The sequence below is a fragment of the Lucilia sericata genome, unplaced genomic scaffold (assembly GCF_015586225.1).
Source record: "Lucilia sericata isolate MDLA Ls3-8-SP2 unplaced genomic scaffold, ASM1558622v1 Contig000096F_arrow, whole genome shotgun sequence".
NCBI lineage: Eukaryota > Metazoa > Arthropoda > Insecta > Diptera > Calliphoridae > Lucilia > Lucilia sericata.
Window position 1 is genome coordinate 82471 of NW_023994128.1, and position 19244 is coordinate 101714.

Consider the following 19244-nt stretch of genomic DNA (forward strand, 5'->3'; position numbering starts at 1 on the left):
TTGACATTTTGTTTAGTTTGCTAAAAAATAATTATCTTTTAGATAGTCTTTCTGTAATTACATTTTTTTTCATTCTTAATTATGGAAAAATAATTATAGTAAATAATATAATTGTAATAATATAATAAGATGTTTAATGTAATAATTTCAAAAAATTATAAAAGAAATTAAATTCACACTAAAAGTTTAAAAGCTTAACTGAATATATCAGTATTTTAAAAATATAAAAAAATTATCTTTTTGCATCAATTTGAAACTAGTATTTATAAGATCTATTACATGACCAATAAACAGAATATCGCGATTATATAACATTTTAAATATTATAGAAAATTTAAGCGTAATTTAAATTGATAAGTTATACAAAGTTTATAGACATTTAAGAAACATATACGGAAAGTTTTCAGTTGTAAAAAGGTTAATCTCATTTGAAATAGTCTTATCAATAGATTCAACGTTGAAATGTTTTGTTTAGTTATCAAATTTACTTTCTGTAATACGATTCATCTAGTCTATCTATTGACCTTGACTATGCACTGTACATATGTAATACATTCAAAAAGTAAAAGCTAAATAAATTGTAATAACAATTTGCGTTTTATGAACGTTTTTTTTTTTTTTTGTTTGAACAAATAGAGTTCATGTTAGAAGTTCTGTAAACAATGTTAGGTTAAAAAAATTAAAATTTTTGTTTGAAGAAAGAAAGCTATTTGAAGAGCTTTTTATGAAAAAGCTTTAAGTGAATACTTTTTTATAAACTACATTTATGATTTTTGGAAACAGTTTTATGAAAAAGCTTTTTTAAATAAAAAGCTATTTATGAAAAAGCTTTGTTAGATCTTTTAATAAATACGAGTTTTGAAAAAAGCTTTTCCAAAAAAGCTTTTTTTTTTTAAAAAAAAACTATTTTTTAAATACTACTCATAAGGTCAGTTTTATGAAAAAAGCCCTTTGGCAAAATAGAGTTCATTTTAGACGTTCTGTAAACAATGTTGTAAAAAATTTACAACATATGCTTTATGTGTGAAGAAAAAATTGAATAGCTTTTTACGAAAAAGTCTTCAGTAAATGCTTTAAAAACATTTTTGGAAACAAAACTTTTTAAAGAAATTAATTTTAAAATACGACTCATAAGACCAGTTCTATGAGAAAGCTGTTTTAAGAAGTTTTTTTTGTAAAGCTTTTTATTAAAAAGCTGTTTAAAAAAATTGTAAGAGCTTTTAATTAATAGGAGTTTTGAATGTAGAGAAAACCTTTTGAAAAAAGAGGTTTTTATAAAAAAGCTATTTTTAAAATACGATTCAAAAGGTCAGTTTTATGAAAAAAGTATTTTGCCAGAATAGAGTTCCTCTTAGACGTTCTGAAACGATGTTACGTTAAAAAAAGTACAAAAAATGCTTTATGTATGAAGAAAAAAATTTGCAGAGCATTTTATAAAAAGCTATTTAACAGCTTTTAATAACAAGGAGTTTTGAAGAGTTTTCTGAAAAAAGCTTTTCAAAAAAAGAAAAAAAAAAAACGCTTTTTAAAATAAGATTCATAGCTTTTGGTGAATGCTTTAAAAAGATATTTAGAAAAAATAAAGCTTTATGAATTTGTCTTTTAATACAAAACATAAAGTTATATGAAAAAGCTTTTTGAAGAGGCCTTTAAAAGAAGGTTTTTAAAGAGAGTGAAAAAACTTTTTAAGATCATTTAATAAAGAGTTTTCAGAATAGAGCCATCGAAGGAAAAGCTTTTTCTATAAAAGCTATGTTTAAAATCTGATAAGGTTAGTTTTATGTAAAAGCCTTTTCATGAAAGCCTTTTACATAAAACTTTTTGTAAAATAATAAAGAGCTTTTTGTAATAAAAGCTTTTTGAAGAGCTTTTTTTATAAAAATAACACTTTTAAACGCTATTTTTTATCCATGTAATCAAAATATGTATGATTTTTTTCCAAAAGCGTTTTGAAGAGCTTTTTGTAAAAAATAAAGAGCTTTTTGTGATAAAACCTTTTGTAAAATAATAAAGAGCTTTTTCTAATAAAAGCTTTTTGAAGAGCTTTTTTTATAAAAAAAAACTTTTAAACGCTATTTTTTATCCATGTAATCAAAATATGTATGATTTTTTTCCAAAAGCTTTTTGAAGAGCTTTTTTTATAAAAAAAAACTTTTAAACGCTATTTTTTTATCCATGTAATCAAAATATGTATGATTTTTTTTTTTCCAAAACACGGAATATTCAATTTAATTTTAAAAATATTTTCAGATAATCTAAAGGTCTTTAAGTAAAAAATGTATAGCGACTTAAACTTCTGAATCGTTATATCAGTAATCTATAAAATAAACCTTTTCAAAAAAATTTTGAAAAAATATTGAACATTTAGAACTTAAGGGATAACAAAAAATGCACGTCGACTATGAAAAAAGTGACTTTTGGTATTACTTTTTTTGGATGAAAATACTTTCAAAGCAAAAAATCTTATTTTAAGTAAAAAGTTTCAAACAGCAAGAAATTAATAAGATAAACAACAACCAAAAATATAAATTTAAATAATAATAACTAAATAACAATAATTTTTCATAAAAAAAAATTATATTTATACAAATAATTTTTCTCATTTTTGTTGTATTTTTTTCTTTTGTATTAAATAGTGTAAAATTTCATTCTTGCAAGTATTCCAAAATATATATTTTATATTTTTTTATTATTTATACTTATTTTATAACTTGTTCTTCTTCTTTTTAAGTAAATTAAATATTTTTTTATTATTAAGGGGATTTTTTTAGAAATAACTATAATGTTGGTTTATTAACAAAAAATTAATAAAGAAAAGCAAATTCATTTAAATATGTATGTGTGTGTGGGTAATTTTATATAAATATTTGTATTTTTTGTTAGGAAAAAATAATTATTAAAAATTAATTTCAAGAAAAAAAGGAACAATCTATGGATTTTTTTTATTAAGCTTTTAATTAATTTTATACATTACACGATTTTTTTATGAAATTTTAATGACCACGATTTTGTAAAACAAATGAAATATTTTTCTATGAAAATATTTCAAAAAAGTGCTTTTGTTTTACAAAATTACCAGCCTTAATTATTTTATAATTAGTTTTTTTTTTTTGTAATTTATTATTAATATTTTACATATATTTTGTTGTTATTGTTGTTGTTTTTGCAGACATCTATACATACACAATTATAAATTACACAGTACATTTTAACTAACTGATAATTACTTATTAAATTACACTGTTTACTTAGTTTGGTTTTTATTATTATTGTTTAAATAATGTTTAAGTACAAATTAACTTAATATTAGGAAATGTGTTAATAGTAATATGACATCATAACACCATTTCCCTCAGATGTATAAAGAGTTAAACACTTTGAATATTAACACAAAATACTTGTTGTACAATTTGCTGAAAAGTTTTTGTTTTAAAAAAATATAGAATTTTACTAAAATTAACTAAAATGAAAATTAGTTTATTTTGGTTTTTGTTAAGAAAACAAGTGCAATAGAATAATTCTAATTATTTGTTTTTTTTTTTCCCAAAAAATCAAAAATATTAATTTCTTTTTAATTTGTTTTATGTATGTATATAAAATATAGCATAATAATAATTTAAATATAATAAATATAATTAATTAATAAATATATGATATGATAAATTTAAATTCAACTACAAGAAATAGTTCATTTGTCTTACCAATCAGCATTAGTGTTTGTTTGAATATGTTTTCTTTTTGTTGTTGTTGTATGTATGTATTTTTAATGATTTGAAAAAAAAATGTCTTTGAAACATAAAGTATATAATATGTTTTTTCGATATTTTAGTTTGTAGATTAAAATGTAGACAATTGTAATTTGAAAAAGAACTTATTTCCTTAAAAATAAATTTCTTAAAGAGAGACATTTTTTTGCAAAAAGAAAAAATTATCCATAATTCTCTCTAATAAGAGACTTTTTATTTTTTTTTTTAACTTTCCATGAATTTAGAAAAATTTATTGTTCATTTTCAAAACAGTGAAAATTTATGAAAAAAGAAACATTTATCGACAATTAGAAAAATTTATGGAACATTTCTTATGAAAAGTGAAAATTTAATGAAAATATTCTAAAAAAATGTAATTTAAAAAAAAGGAGAAAATTTATGGAAAATTATCTTTAAAAAGAGAAGATTTTATGAAAATTTTCTTAAAAAAATAAAAGTTATTGAAAATTTTTTAAAAAAGAGAAATTTTATTGAAAATTTTATAAAAAAAGAAAAAATGATTGAAATTTTTGTAAAAAAAGTTGGAACAATTTCTAAGAAAGATAAAATTTATTGAAAATTTTCTGTCAAAAGAGAAAATTTTCTAAAGAAACCGAAAATTTTTAGAATATTTATTGAAAATTTGCTTTCAAAAACAAAAAATTTTGTAAAAAAGATAAACTTTATCTAAACGAGAATAATTGTGGAAAATTTTCTAGGAAAAAGAGAAATAAAAAAATATCGAAAACTTTTTTAAAAACGAGAAAATTTAAGAAGAATTTCTATATGAAAAAGAAAATTTTCCAAAAAAAGAAAAATCTAGAAAATATTCTAAAAAAAAAATTGGTCTAAAAACAAAATTTATCAAAAATTTTATAAAAAAATATATCAAAAAATTTAGTAAAAATAGAAAATTTAACAAAATTTTCTAAATTTTTTAAATATTCAAAGAAAGAGAAAATTTGTTTAAAACTCTCGTAAAAAAGAAAATTTTCTCTTTGTCGAAAATTTTTAAAAAACTAAATTTATCAAAAATCTTCTAAAAAAAAAAAAAAAAATTAATTATGAAAAATTTTCTAAGAAAGCGAAAATATCGAAAGTTTTCTAAAAAAGAAACAAATTCTCGAAAATAATAATTATTGAAAATTTTCTAAGAAGGAAAAAATTTATGTTAAATTTTCTTAAAATATAAAAAAAAATTTCGTTAATTTTCTCAAAAAAAATTTCTTAAAAATTAAAATTTTGTAAAAAAGATAAAATTGATAGACATTTTCGGTGGCGTGTCATAATGTCCATGGACGTTATGTCCACGGAATTGCATTTTGAATTCCTTTTAAATAGTGTCCTGGATAGCCAGCCTTCGGCCGGCCGCAAGGGTTTTCAACTCTGGGGTATTTCGAATACCGGCTTCGCTAAATTAAGCCTTTTTTCATAAATGGACAGTTGTTGAAATCCATGGACTTTATGTCCATGGACTCTATGACTCAATTTAATGTGTCATAACGTCTATGGACATTATGTCACTGGACATTATGACACGCCACCGAAATTTCCTAAAAAAGAAACTAATTATGAAAGATTTCTTTAAAAGAGAAAATTTGCCGAAATGTATCTAATAAAAGAGAAAAATTTTCTCAAAAAAAAGTGAAAATTTATTGATTATTTTTTCTTTTAAGAGAAAATTATTCAAAAATAAAATTTATCGAAAAGTTTCAAAAGAAAAATTCTAAAAGAGAGAATAAAGTGAATATTTATCCAACATGTTTTTAAAAAGAGAAATATTATTAAACATTTCTGAACAAGAATAATTTTCAAAAAAGAGAAAATTAAATAAAAATATTTGTCAAAAAATATAATTTTTTCAAATTACAATTGTAAACTGTGTAAATTTGGTGACAACATATTTTTAACGCTAAATATCCTTTTTAATGCTCTAATAGCTGTGGTTTGTTGTTGTTGTAAATTTTCAAAGGAACATAATTACAAATGAGGATATACATTTTATATAGATATTTCTTATTAAAAAGTAAATAATTTCTTTCAATATTTGTTTTTGTTAATTAGTTATGAAGTAGTTTTTTTAGTGTGTTATTTTCAAGTACAAATAATGATTATATAAATTTATATTTATTTAATTTTTGTTACTTTTGATTGTTTGTTCTAAAAAGATGATAATAATTCTATACAGATTTTACAAGTTTTCTTTAGTTGCTAATATAAATGAGTGACTGAGCGAATGAGTGAATGAATGAAAGTTATGGAATTAAATGAGAAACTAAAAAAGAAAATTATAAAGAAAATACTTAATGGGAATGTAAATTACTTTCTACCCATTTATACAGTGATGTTTGTGAACGAGCCACCCATTCAACATTGGAGGCTACGCTACTTAAGGTCATATTTAAAACGTCCATGCCTGGACCTCGTCCAAAACGATGCACTAATGATTTAAGCTAAACGTAGTTTAAGAGAATTTTTATTATATTGTTATATCCATATTTATGTTGAGAGAATAAATAGCAAAAGAATCACTTACCTCATCGTAATCAAATTTTGTAGCACCATATTGTGTTATGGCTGATATAACTTTGGCAAAAGCTATTGTTCCCTGACCCATTCTTGACTCCAAGTCAAACCATTTCGCCTGCAGAAATCTACAGGCCATAGCACCACCTGTTGGTGTGCCAGCTATCGCTTGCACTACTTGCACCACTTCGGCGGTGGGCAACATTGTGACATGCGACAGCAGACGATTTTGTAGCCAAGCGTCTTTTGTACGGCCTAATGCTCTTAGTAATTGCATACGTTCTACAAAACTTTCTGATGTGCGCTGTAGCGTTACAAACCGTTCCCAACAATGTTGCCAGTAAATATATTCACCCGATAATATTGAGCCCGTGTAAACAACCTGTTGCGTGTTGTGAGAGTAGAGAAAATTTTCTTTAATGATATATTTGTGTTGTAAAAAATAATTATATATTCTTTACCTCTCTTAAATTTGGTGGTATTGCTGTGCCATTGTAATAGAGAAATTGATTTAACATATTTTTTGATTTTGTTATACTGTCAATATCTTCCCACAGCACTGAGGCCAATAAAACTTCTGGTCGCATTAATCTACAATAAAAATTTTTATATGAAATGTTTGCTTTCGGTTTTCTTAATTAATTCTTTAAAAACTCACCTTGTGGCCTCATCACCATCATCGTTCCAACCAATCTTCTCTATCACTGTGGACAATTTCATTTTTATGAATTCAGAAAGCATAAGGAAACATTCTGAGTACTTAAGAATACGACGCCATTTTTCCAAATGACGCAAAGCTAAAGCCATAGGACCCCAGTTGGTTTCACTAGGCAGATATTGTATCATATTCATGGTAATTTCACATGGCAGCAAATTAGCATGGCAAAGTGTAAAAGCATCAGATAGAAGACCCAAACGATCCTAGATGGATAAAAGTTTTTAGATTTTCAATAAATATTAAAACAAGTTACACTTACTTCACCCGTAAACTTATCAGGATCATTGGATAAATCCTCTATGATATTAGCCCAATTATCATCGTTGTATAGAACGCGATAATAGCCCGATTGGCGAGCATTTACTTTAATCCATTTAACATTTTCGGCAACATTGAAAGTAACTACAGTAGAGGGAAATATTTATATATAAATACATCAGTGAAATTATATTTAAAGTGAATATTTGAGAAAAGAATGGAAATTATTCCTACATCATTCATTATATTCATTATTATATTATTCATCACTGTAGACTAGTCTATAGTCTAGTCTATATCTAATCTAGTTTAGTCTATAGTCGAGTCTATAGTCTGGACTATAGACTAGACTATAGACTAGACTATAGACTAGACTATAGACTAGACTATAGACTAGACTATAGACTAGACTATAGACTAGACTATAGACTAGACTATAGACTAGACTATAGACTAGACTATAGACTAGACTATAGACTAGACTATAGACTAGACTATAGACTAGACTATAGACTAGACTATAGACTAGACTATAGACTAGACTATAGACTAGACTAGACTATAGACTAGACTATAGACTAGACTACAGACTAGACTATAGACTAGACTATAGACTAGACTAGACTATAGACTAGACTATAGACTAGACTATAGACTAGACTATAGACTAGACTATACTAGACTATAGACTAGACTATAGACTAGACTATAGACTAGACTATAGACTAGACCAAAGACTAGACTATAGACTAGACTATAGACTAGACTATAGACTAGACTATAGACTGGACTATAGGCTAGACTATAGACTGGACTATAGACTAGACTAGACTAAAGACTGGACTATAGACTAGACTATAGACTAGACTATAGACTAGACTATAGACTAGACTATAGACTAGACTATAGACTGGACTATAGACTAGACTATAGACTGGACTATAGACTAGACTATAGACTAGACTATAGACTAGACTATAGACTAGACTATAGACTAGACTATAGACTAGACTAGACTATAGACTAGACTATAGACTAGACTATAGACTAGACTATAGACTAGACTATAGACTGGACTATAGACTAGACTATAGACTGGACTATAGACTAGACTAAAGACTGGACTATAGACTAGACTATAGACTAGACTATAGACTAGACTATAGACTAGACTATAGACTAGACTATAGACTAGACTATAGACTAGACTATAGACTAGACTATAGACTAGACTATAGACTAGACTATAGACTTGACTATAGACTAGACTATAGACTAGACTATAGACTAGACTATAGACTAGACTATAGACTAGACTATAGACTAGACTATAGACTAGACTATAGACTAGACTATAGACTAGACTATAGACTAGACTATAGACTAGACTATAGACTAGACTATAGACTAGACTATAGACTAGACTATAGACTAGACTATAGACTAGACTATAGACTAGACTATAGACTAGACTAGACTATAGACTAGACTACAGACTAGACTATACACTAGACTAGACTAGACTAGACTATAGACTAGACTATAAACTAGACTATAAACTAGACTATAGACTAGACTATAGACTAGACTATAGACTAGACTATAGACTAGACTATAGACTAGACTATAGACTAGACTATAGACTAGACTATAGATTATACTATAGACTAGACTATAAACTAGACTATACACTAGACTATACACTAGACTATACACTAGACTATAGACTAGACTATAAACTAGACTATACACTAGACTATACACTAGACTATACACTAGACTATACACTAGACTATACACTAGACTATACACTATACTATACACTAGACTATACACTTGACTATACACTAGACTATACACTAGACTATACATTAGACTATATACTCGACTATACTACTATATACACTATATATACACTAGACTATACACTAGACTATACACTAGACTATACACTATACTATACACTAGACTATACACTTGACTATACACTAGACTATACACTAGACTATACATTAGACTATATACTCGACTATACTACTATGGACCATTAGTCTCTTGACTATTATGTGAAAGAAGTTCATATCGTAGACTATAGACTAGACTATAGACTAGACTGTAGACTAGACTATAGACTAGACTATAGACTAGACTATAGACTAGACTACAGACTAGACTATAGACTAGACTATAGACTAGACTATAGACTAGACTATAGACTGGACTATAGACTAGACTATAGACTGGACTATAGACTAGACTATAGACTGGACTATAGACTAGACTATAGACTATACTATAGACTAGACTATAGACTGGACTATAGACTAGACTAGACTAAAGACTGGATTATAGATTAGACTATAGACTAGACTATAGACTAGACTATAGACTGGACTATAGACTAGACTAAAGACTGGACTATAGACTAGACTATAGACTAGACAATAGACTAGACTATAGACTAGACTATAGACTAGACTATAGACTAGACTATAGACTAGACTATAGGCTAGACTATAGACTAGACTATAGACTAGACTATAGACTAGACTATAGACTAAACTATAGACTAGACTATAGACTAGACTATAGACTAGACTATAGACTAGACTATAGACTAGACTATAGACTAGACTATAGACTAGACTATAGACTAGACTATAGACTAGACTATAGACTAGACTATAGACTAGACTATAGACTAGACTATAGACTAGACTATAGACTAGACTAATAGACTAGACTATAGACTAGACTATAGACTAGACTATAGACTAGACTATAGACTAGACTATAGACTAGACTATAGACTAGACTATAGACTAGACTATAGACTAGACTATAGACTAGACTATAGACTAGACTATAGACTAGACTATAGACTAGACTATAGACTAGACTATAGACTAGACTATAGACTAGACTATAGACTAGACTATAGACTAGACTATAGACTAGACTATAGACTAGACTATAGACTAGACTATAGACTAGACTATAGACTAGACTATGGACTAGACTATGGACTAGACTATAGACTAGACTATAGACTAGACTATAGACTAGACTATAGACTAGACTATAGGACTAGACTATAGACTAGACTATAGACTAGACTATAGACTAGACTATAGACTAGACTATAGACTAGACTATAGACTAGACTATAGACTAGACTATAGACTAGACTATAGACTAGACTATAGACTAGACTATAGACTAGACTATAGACTAGACTATAGACTAGACTATAGACTAGACTATAGACTAGACTATAGACTAGACTATAGACTAGACTATAGACTAGACTATAGACTAGACTATAGACTAGACTATAGACTAGACTATAGACTAGACTATAGACTAGACTATAGACTAGACTATAGACTAGACTATAGACTAGACTATAGACTAGACTATAGACTAGACTATAGACTAGACTATAGACTAGACTATAGACTAGACTATAGACTAGACTATAGACTAGACTATAGACTAGACTATAGACTAGACTATAGACTAGACTATAGACTAGACTATAGACTAGACTATAGACTAGACTAGACTAGACTATAGACTAGACTATAGACTAGACTATAGACTAGACTATAGACTAGACTATAGACTAGACTATAGACTAGACTATAGACTAGACTATAGACTAGACTATAGACTAGACTATAGACTAGACTATAGACTAGACTATAGACTAGACTATAGACTAGACTATAGACTAGACTATAGACTAGACTATAGACTAGACTATAGACTAGACTATAGACTAGACTATAGACTAGACTATAGACTAGACTATAGACTAGACTATAGACTAGACTATAGACTAGACTATAGACTAGACTATAGACTAGACTATAGACTAGACTATAGACTAGACTATAGACTAGACTATAGACTAGACTATAGACTAGACTATAGACTAGACTATAGACTAGACTATAGATTAGACTATAGACTAGACTATAGATTAGACTATAGACTAGACTATAGATTAGACTATAGACTAGACTATAGACTAGACTATAGATTAGACTATAGACTAGACTATACACTAGACTATAGACTAGACTACAGACTAGACTATAGAACTATACACTAGACTATACACTAGACTATAAACTAGACTATACACTAGACTATACACTAGACTATACACTAGACTATACACTAGACTATACACTAGACTATACACTAGACTATAGACTAGACTATAAACTAGACTATACACTAGACTATACACTAGACTATACACTAGACTATACACTAGACTATACACTATACTATACACTAGACTATACACTTGACTATACACTAGACTATACATTAGACTATATACTCGACTATACTACTATGGACCATTAGTCTCTTGACTATTATGTGGAAAAAGTTCATATCGTTGCGGTTTCTTACCATCAACATTTTGCATCCACAAAGTTTCCGTTTGATTATTCAAATCCGTTACATAAGTTATGGGAAAAATCCATTTCATTTGTGCAGGAGGTTTCTGTTTACTGGCCGCAGTTGGGGCCGCAGTTGTTGTAGTCGTTGAAGTTTCCGTATTATTTGCACTTGTTTTATTATAGTTATTGCCATCGTAAGTTTCATCATGTATGGCTAAGAATTCAGCGGGCTTAAAAGGTTTTTGCGATATGCTTATTTTGTTGCCCAGTTTTGTTACGGTCAGTAAGGGGAAACCCGATTGATGGGTCCACAAAGACATCATGTCCTAAAAAAAAATAAATTAGATGTTAGTTTCTTTATTAATTTAGATATTTTGTATTTCAATTACCTTAATATTTTTAGCACCATTAGCCTTTTTAGTGCAAATATTCCATAAATCTAAGGGTTCTGCTGTTTTAAAACGATTCAACTTAAGAAAACCTCCCAAACAAGTTCTGAAACGATCTTCTCCTATAGCAGTATGTAACATAGAAAATATGGCGGCAGTCTGTCAAACGATAACAAAACAATTATTTAAGTAAATTTTAAATAATAAGCAACTACACACTTACTTTTTGTATAAAGAAATCTTCATTATTACCATCATGGCTAGTGCCATTCATAATGCTATCCCAACCTTGTATAGCATCAATATCCAAAGCTGCAGTAGCCATATTTAACAAGTACATTTCTCTGAGAGGCCAATTTTCCTGCAGCGGTGATAGCGTGTGTATACCCAAGTATTTTATCAAACCCTCCCATAGCCAAACATCTTTGAGTACTTTTCTTGATGTAATGCCACCAAAGAATTGTCTTACTATAGCTTCTGCTATTAGCAGAGCACTTTTTTGATATTGTTCAGTAGTTTTAGATTCGGGATCGGTTAGAAATGATGTCTTTAAAGTAACCAAACCCAAAGAAGATATGATATTACGATCTAACGAGGGTAAAGCTACAAAATCCACTTTTGTCAGCGGATAACTGACATCCAGCCAAGTTTGCATATATTCCAAAACATCACGGGAAGTGTGCAAAATAAATGAAGATCGCGGCAAAAGATCACGTGGAGCATAGAATGTATATGATGGTGCTCTTTTAATGGTTGAACCCGTTGATTGGCTTAAGGCTGTGAGATTTTTCGTCTCCATTTCTTTGGCAGGAGATATTGTTGTTGTAGTGGTAGACATATTTTTACCCAGGATATTAAAATTCAACGAATGCGTTAACGCTGTTATATTACGCACTGGCGGCTTTTTCTCTTTCTGTTGAGTGTAATTATTTAATTGTGCGGATTTTTTGGCACCCGCTCCGTAGGGCGGTGTTTGTGTGGTGGGCATGTAGGCAGCTGAAGGTTGTAAAGATTCTCGTTGAAAATCACTAACAACCCATGCAACAGCATCGGCTGGCAGGGGTGGCGTTTCGATGAAATCATCGCGTAACTATCGATTCAGAGTAAGAAAAGTTAGCGGAATTGAGTATTTTTGATTGGTAAATAACTTACCAAGCCTGTGCCCATATAGAATCCTACATCCTCTGTTGTATGCACAATGGAATTGGAAAGACCTATATGGAAACGATCTCGAAATACTGAAACTCGGAAAGGGGCTCTTATGTGGGGTTCATCGAAACAAGGGAATGCTTTACGAGCTCCATTAGGTCTAAATACTGTGGCAGCTAATAATCTGAAAAATTAAATTCAGATTAGTTTAAATTTTTCATAAACTTTAGCAGTTTCGATATCGTCTGAAATCTCAATAGAATTTCAATCGAATTTGTCGATAATTCAAGTTCAGTTTTCAGTTTAAATTTCAGTATTAAGTCCATACTAATAGTACTAAAAATAAACACAAACATACCTTTCTATACCATTTGAGCTTTCATATTGATCGACATAGAAACCTTCGGGTTCTGGATTTAATTTTGAATACCAACGCAAATTAAGTGTGTAATTGGATTTCTTTTTCAATTTATCTTTTACTTCAATATACAATTGTTGTCTAGGTGGGTATTCTAAGAATTTGACAATTTTAATGATACTCCCCCTATTACCCATTGGTACAATGGCCTGAAAAGAAAAATGATACAAAGTAGCATTAAAATCCAAAAAAAAATTTAATGTTGAAAAACAAAAGAAAAAAACAAAATTCTTAGAATATATTTAATATGCTGACTCTGTTGATAATGATGATTGATAAAAGTTTGATTTATAAATAAAAAAAAATTTAACTAAATAAGAAATGTGAAAAGAAATTAAACCCACCTTTTCTGTGACATTTAGATCCTGTATATGTAAGACAATAAAATTGGTTTCCTTTTCAATAAATAGATCGATAGTCACTTGACCTTTAATAATAAGAACAAAAAAAAAGAGAAAAAGAAAATATTCAAATTAATTAATTGCTTATAGGGAAAGGCCAAATTAGCATTAGTTAATGGGAAATACATATACATATAAAAAAGTTAATGTTAAAGGAAAAATAGATTTTTAGAACAGATACAATTTCTTTGTATTACAGTTTTACAAACAATTTATCAGAATTGTTGTTTAAATTTTTTCATAATTTTATGACAATTTTTTACAAATAATTTATAAACCACGATTCCAGAATTAATTAGCGCTTGCTAAAACTTATGTATGTATTTCAAAATAGCGTAATAAGATTAATTTTGTAAATAGTCAAGTTTTAGTTCAGATCTAGTTTAGTTCTTGTTCAGTTCTAAATCAGTTGTAGAGCGGATCTATTTCAGTTCTTGTTCAGTTCTAGTTCAGTTCTAGTTCAGTTCTAGTTCAGTTCTAGTTCAGTTCTAGTTCAGTTCTAGTTCAGTTCTAGTTCAGTTCTAGTTCAGTTCTAGTTCAGTTCTAGTTCAGTTCTAGTTCAGTTCTAGTTCAGTTCTAGTTCAGTTCTAGTTCAGTTCTAGTTCAGTTCTAGTTCAGTTCTAGTTCAGTTCTAGTTCAGTTCTAGTTCAGTTCTAGTTCAGTTCTAGTTCAGTTCTAGTTCAGTTCTAGTTCAGTTCTAGTTCAGTTCTAGTTCAGTTCTAGCTCAGTTCTAGTTCAGTTCTAGTTCAGTTCTAGTTCAGTTCTAGTTCAGTTCTAGTTCAGTTCTAGTTCAGTTCTAGTTCAGTTCAGTTCTAGTTCAGTTCTAGTTCAGTTCTAGTTCAGTTCTAGTTCAGTTCAGTTCTAGTTCAGTTCTAGTTCAGTTCTAGTTCAGTTCTAGTTCAGTTCTAGTTCAGTTCTAGTTCAGTTCTAGTTCAGTTCTAGTTCAGTTCTAGTTCAGTTCAGTTCTAGTTCAGTTCTAGTTCAGTTCTAGTTCAATTCTAGTTCAGTTGTTCAGTTCAGTTCAGTTCTAGTTCAGTTCTAGTTCAGTTCTAGTTCAGTTCTAGTTCAGTTCTAGTTCAGTTCTAGTTCAGTTCTAGTTCAGTTCTAGTTCAGTTCTAGTTCAGTTCTAGTTCAGTTCTAGTTCAGTTCTAGTTCAGTTCTAGTTCAGTTCTAGTTCAGTTCTAGTTCAGTTCTAGTTCAGTTCTAGTTCAGTTCTAGTTCAGTTCTAGTTCAGTTCTAGTTCAGTTCTAGTTCAGTTCTAGTTCAGTTCTAGTTCAGTTCTAGTTCAGTTCTAGTTCAGTTCAGTTCTTCTAGTTCAGTTCTAGTTCAGTTCTAGTTCAGTTCTAGTTCAGTTCTAGTTCAGTTCTAGTTCAGTTCTAGTTCAGTTCTAGTTCAGTTCTAGTTCAGTTCTAGTTCAGTTCTAGTTCAGTCTAGTCAGTTCTAGTTCAGTTCTAGTTCAGTTCTAGTTCAGTTCTAGTTCATGTCTAGTTCAGTTCTAGTTCAGTTCTAGTCAGTTCTAGTTCAGTTCTAGTTCCAGTTCTAGTTCAGTTCTAGTTCAGTTCTAGTTCAGTTCTAGTTCAGTTCTAGTTCAGTTCTAGTTCAAGTTCTAGTTCAGTTCTAGTTCAGTTCTAGTTCAGTTCTAGTTCAGTTCTAGTTCAGTTAGTTCAGTTCTAGTTCAGTTCTAGTTCAGTTATAGTTCAGTTCTAGTTCAGTTCTAGTTCAGTTCTAGTTCAGTTAGTCAGTTCTAGTTCAGTTCTAGTTCAGTTCTAGTTCAGTTCTAGTTTCAGTTCTAGTTCAGTTCTAGTCAGTTCTAGTTCAGTTTATAGTTCAGTTCTAGTTCAGTTCTAGTTCTAGTTCAGTTCTTATCTAGTTCAGTTCTAGTTCAAGTTCTAGTTCAGTTCAGTTCAGTTCTAGTTCAGTTCTAGTTCAGTTCTAGTTCAGTTCTAGTTCAGTTCTAGTTCAGTTCTAGTTCAGTTCTAGTTCAGTTCTAGTTCAGTTCTAGTTCAGTTCTAGTTCAGTTCTAGTAGTCTAGTTCAGTCTAGTTTAGTTCTAGTTCAGTTCTAGTTCAGTCTAGTTCAGTTCTAGTTCAAGTTCTAGTTCAGTTCTAGTCAAGTTCTAGTTCAGTTCTAGTTCAGTTCTAGTTCAGTTCTAGTCCGTTCTAGTTCAGTTCTAGTTCAGTTCTAGTTCAGTTCTAGTTCAGTTCTAGTTCAGTTCTAGTCAGTTCTAGTTCATTCTAGTTCAGTTCTAGTTCAGTTCTAGTTCAGTTCTAGTTCAGTTCTAGTTCAGTTCTAGTTCAGTTCTAGTTCAGTCTAGTTCAGTTCTAGTTCAGTTCTAGTTCAGTTCTAGTTCAGTTCTAGTTTCAGTTCTAGTTCAGTTCTAGTTCAGTTCTAGTTCAGTTCTAGGTCAGTTCTAGTTCAGTTCTAGTTCAGTTCTAGTTCAGTTCTAGTTCAGTTCTAGTTCAGTTCTAGTTCAGTTCTAGTTCAGTTCTAGTTCAGTTCTAGTTCAGTTCTAGTTCAGTTCTAGTTCAGTTCTAGTTTCAGTTCTAGTTCAGTTCTAGTTCAGTTCTAGTTCAGTTCTAGTTCAGTTCTAGTTCAGTTCTAGTTCAGCTTCTAGTTCAGTTCTAGTTCAGTCTAGTTCAGTTCTAGTTCAGTTCTAGTTCAGTTCTAGTTCAGTTCTAGTTCAGTTCTAGTTCAGTTCTAGTTCAGTTCTAGTTCAGTTCTAGTTCAGTTCTCTAGTTCAGTTCTAGTTCAAGTTCTAGTTCAGTTCTAGTTCAGTTCTAGTTCAGTTCTAGTCAAGTCTAGTTCAGTTCTAGTTCAGTTCTAGTTCAGTTCTAGTCAGTTCTAGGTTCAGTCTAGTTCAGTCATTCTAGTTCAGTTTCTAGTTCAGTTCTAGTTCAGTTCTAGTTCAGTTCTAGTTCAGTTCTAGTTCCAGTTCTAGTTCAGTTCTAGTTCAGTTCTAGTTCAGTTCTAGTTCAGTTCTAGTTCAGTTTCTAGTTCAGTTCTAGTTCAGTTCTAGTTCAGTTCTAGTTCAGTTCTAGTTCAGTTCTAGTTCAGTTCTAGTCAGTTCTAGTTTCTAGTTCCGTCTAGTTCAGTTCTAGTCAGTCTAGTTCAGTTCAGTTCTCTAGTTCAGTTCTAGTTCAGTTCTAGTTCAGTTCTAGTTCAGTTTCTGTTCAGTTCTAGTTCCGTTTCTAGTTCAGTTCTAGTTCAGTTCTAGTTCAGTTCTAGTTCAGTTCTAGTTCAGTTCTAGTTCAGTTCTAGTTCAGTTCTAGTTCAGTTCTAGTTTCAGTTCTAGTTCAGTTCTAGTTCAGTTCTAGTTCAGTTCTAGTTCAGTTCTAGTTCAGTTCTAGTTCAGTTCTAGTTCAGTTCTAGTTCAGTTCTAGTTCAGTTCTAGTTCAGTTCTAGTTCAGTTCTAGTTCAGTTCTAGTTCAGTTCTAGTCAGTTCTAGTTCAGTTCTAGTTCAGTTCTAGTTCAGTTCTAGTTCAGTTCTAGTTCAGTTCTAGTTCAGTTTAGTTCAGTTCTAGTTCAGTTCTAGTTCAGTTCTAGTTCAGTTCTAGTCAGTTCTAGTTCAGTTCTAGTTCAGTTCTAGTTCAGTTCTAGTTCAGTTCTGTTCAGTTCTAGTTCAGTTCTAGTTCAGTTCTAGTTCAGTTCTAGTTCAGTTCTAGTTCAGTTCTAGTTCAGTTCTAAGTTCAGTTCTAGTTCAGTTCTTAGTTCAGTTCTAGTTCAGTTCTAGTTCAGTTCTAGTTCAGTTCTAGTTCAGTTCTAGTTCAGTTCTAGTTCAGTTCTAGTTCAGTTCTAGTTCAGTTCTAGTTCAGTTCTAGTTCAGTTCTAGTTCAGTTCTAGTTCAGTTCTAGTTCAGTTCTAGTTCAGTTCTAGTTCAGTTCTAGTTCAGTTCTAGTTCAGTTCTAGTTCAGTTCTAGTTCAGTTCTAGTTCAGTTCTAGTTCAGTTCTAGTTCAGTTCTAGTTCAGTTCTAGTTCAGTTCTAGTTCAGTTCTAGTTCAGTTGAATTCAACTTAAATCTAAACAAATATTTAACAAATTTCAATAGTGAATTATAAGCGGAACTAGAGCTAGATTAAAGGGAAGACAAAATTACAACAAATTTTGCATAAATTCTACAAACTAGGTATTTTTATTTTACAAACCATCACACAAACATACCTTTAACATCCAACGTTGTCAGATTCGGATGTATTGTCACCATATAACGCAACGGTCTTATAAATGTTGGCAATGTTAAGTTTAACCATGGAAATGGTTCACCATTTGTTGCAATCGGATTAAATGGTTGTGTGACATTCTCTTCATTCGTATGATGACCAGTTGGCAATTTACGGGCGCACGAACAATCTGAAAAAGGAAATTAAAATAGAAACTCATTAAGCACACCCTCCAGACTTGACAGACATAAAGTCAAAGAATCATTTTGTTTTCTATTTTTTTACTTTGTTTTTTTTTTCTTTTCTCTTATTTTCTTTTATTCCTTCTGATATGTACGAATATAATTTATTATTTAAATAAAAATAAATTAAAAAGATAAACAACACTCTATGCTGTAATTGTTTACATACATAATATAAACTAAAAACAAAAATAAAAAACAATACATAGATTAATTAATAATTATACATAATTGAATAAAAAAAAATGCAATAAGTAAATGAAATTCAAAACAAAAATACATAAAAAGGAAATTTAACTATTTACATAAGAAAGATATTATTCATTATGTACTAAGCAAATCTGGGAGATAACTCAGCAAACATATGTAAGTGTAAATTAATATTTATATATTTAGATATTATAGATTTTTGAAAATTGAAGGGCAAATGTTAAAGAATTTAAATCTTGGTTTTATCTCCCAAAGAACCAGTAAGTTAACTGCTCGAATTTCCATTATAATGTTTGCTGGGTTATAAACATGTTTATTTTAAAGCAAAAAATAAATACATACATACATGAAACATACACACTACATTCATCCACATAAGTACATTAAATAAACTCTAAAAGTTTATTAAGGACTTAAAACAAAAAATTAAAAAAAAAAATGTAAAAAACAAGGATACGACTAATTGATTAATTGAGTGTAAGTAAAGTGGTGGGTGTTGGCTTGATGTGTGAGTTTATCATCTAAGTACATGTATGTATGTATGTATTGTACATCCATAAAATTTTTTTAAACAAAATATGAAATTTTTGAAATGCAGTAGTAGTTGATTTAC

The 19244-nt window shown here is 29.5% G+C and overlaps 1 protein-coding gene across 8 annotated transcripts in view; it reads right to left on the bottom strand.

Moving 5' to 3' along the window:
• Window positions 1-3086: 3086 nt before the first annotated feature.
• LOC119599898 (endoplasmic reticulum aminopeptidase 2) overlaps window positions 3087-19244 on the bottom strand; it is a 77744-nt gene continuing 61586 nt past the window's right edge. For 4 of the 8 annotated variants that reach the window (XM_037949832.1, XM_037949828.1, XM_037949829.1 and 1 more), the window contains 13 exons: window positions 18181-18369; window positions 13967-14049; window positions 13563-13771; window positions 13208-13388; window positions 12279-13145; window positions 12056-12214; window positions 11677-11992; window positions 7250-7392; window positions 6931-7193; window positions 6734-6863; window positions 6283-6654; window positions 6070-6199; window positions 3087-3413 (listed from right to left, as the gene is read on the bottom strand). In XM_037949832.1, coding sequence (XP_037805760.1) covers window positions 3385-3413; window positions 6070-6199; window positions 6283-6654; window positions 6734-6863; window positions 6931-7193; window positions 7250-7392; window positions 11677-11992; window positions 12056-12214; window positions 12279-13145; window positions 13208-13388; window positions 13563-13771; window positions 13967-14049; window positions 18181-18369 — 3071 coding nt within the window. In that variant the 3' untranslated portion in view covers window positions 3087-3384. Of the gene's footprint in view, window positions 3414-5455; window positions 6200-6282; window positions 6655-6733; window positions 6864-6930; window positions 7194-7249; window positions 7393-11676; window positions 11993-12055; window positions 12215-12278; window positions 13146-13207; window positions 13389-13562; window positions 13772-13966; window positions 14050-18180; window positions 18370-19244 lie in introns of those variants that run through there. The other 4 variants (XM_037949833.1, XM_037949830.1, XM_037949835.1 and 1 more) reach the window with 2 other exon arrangements.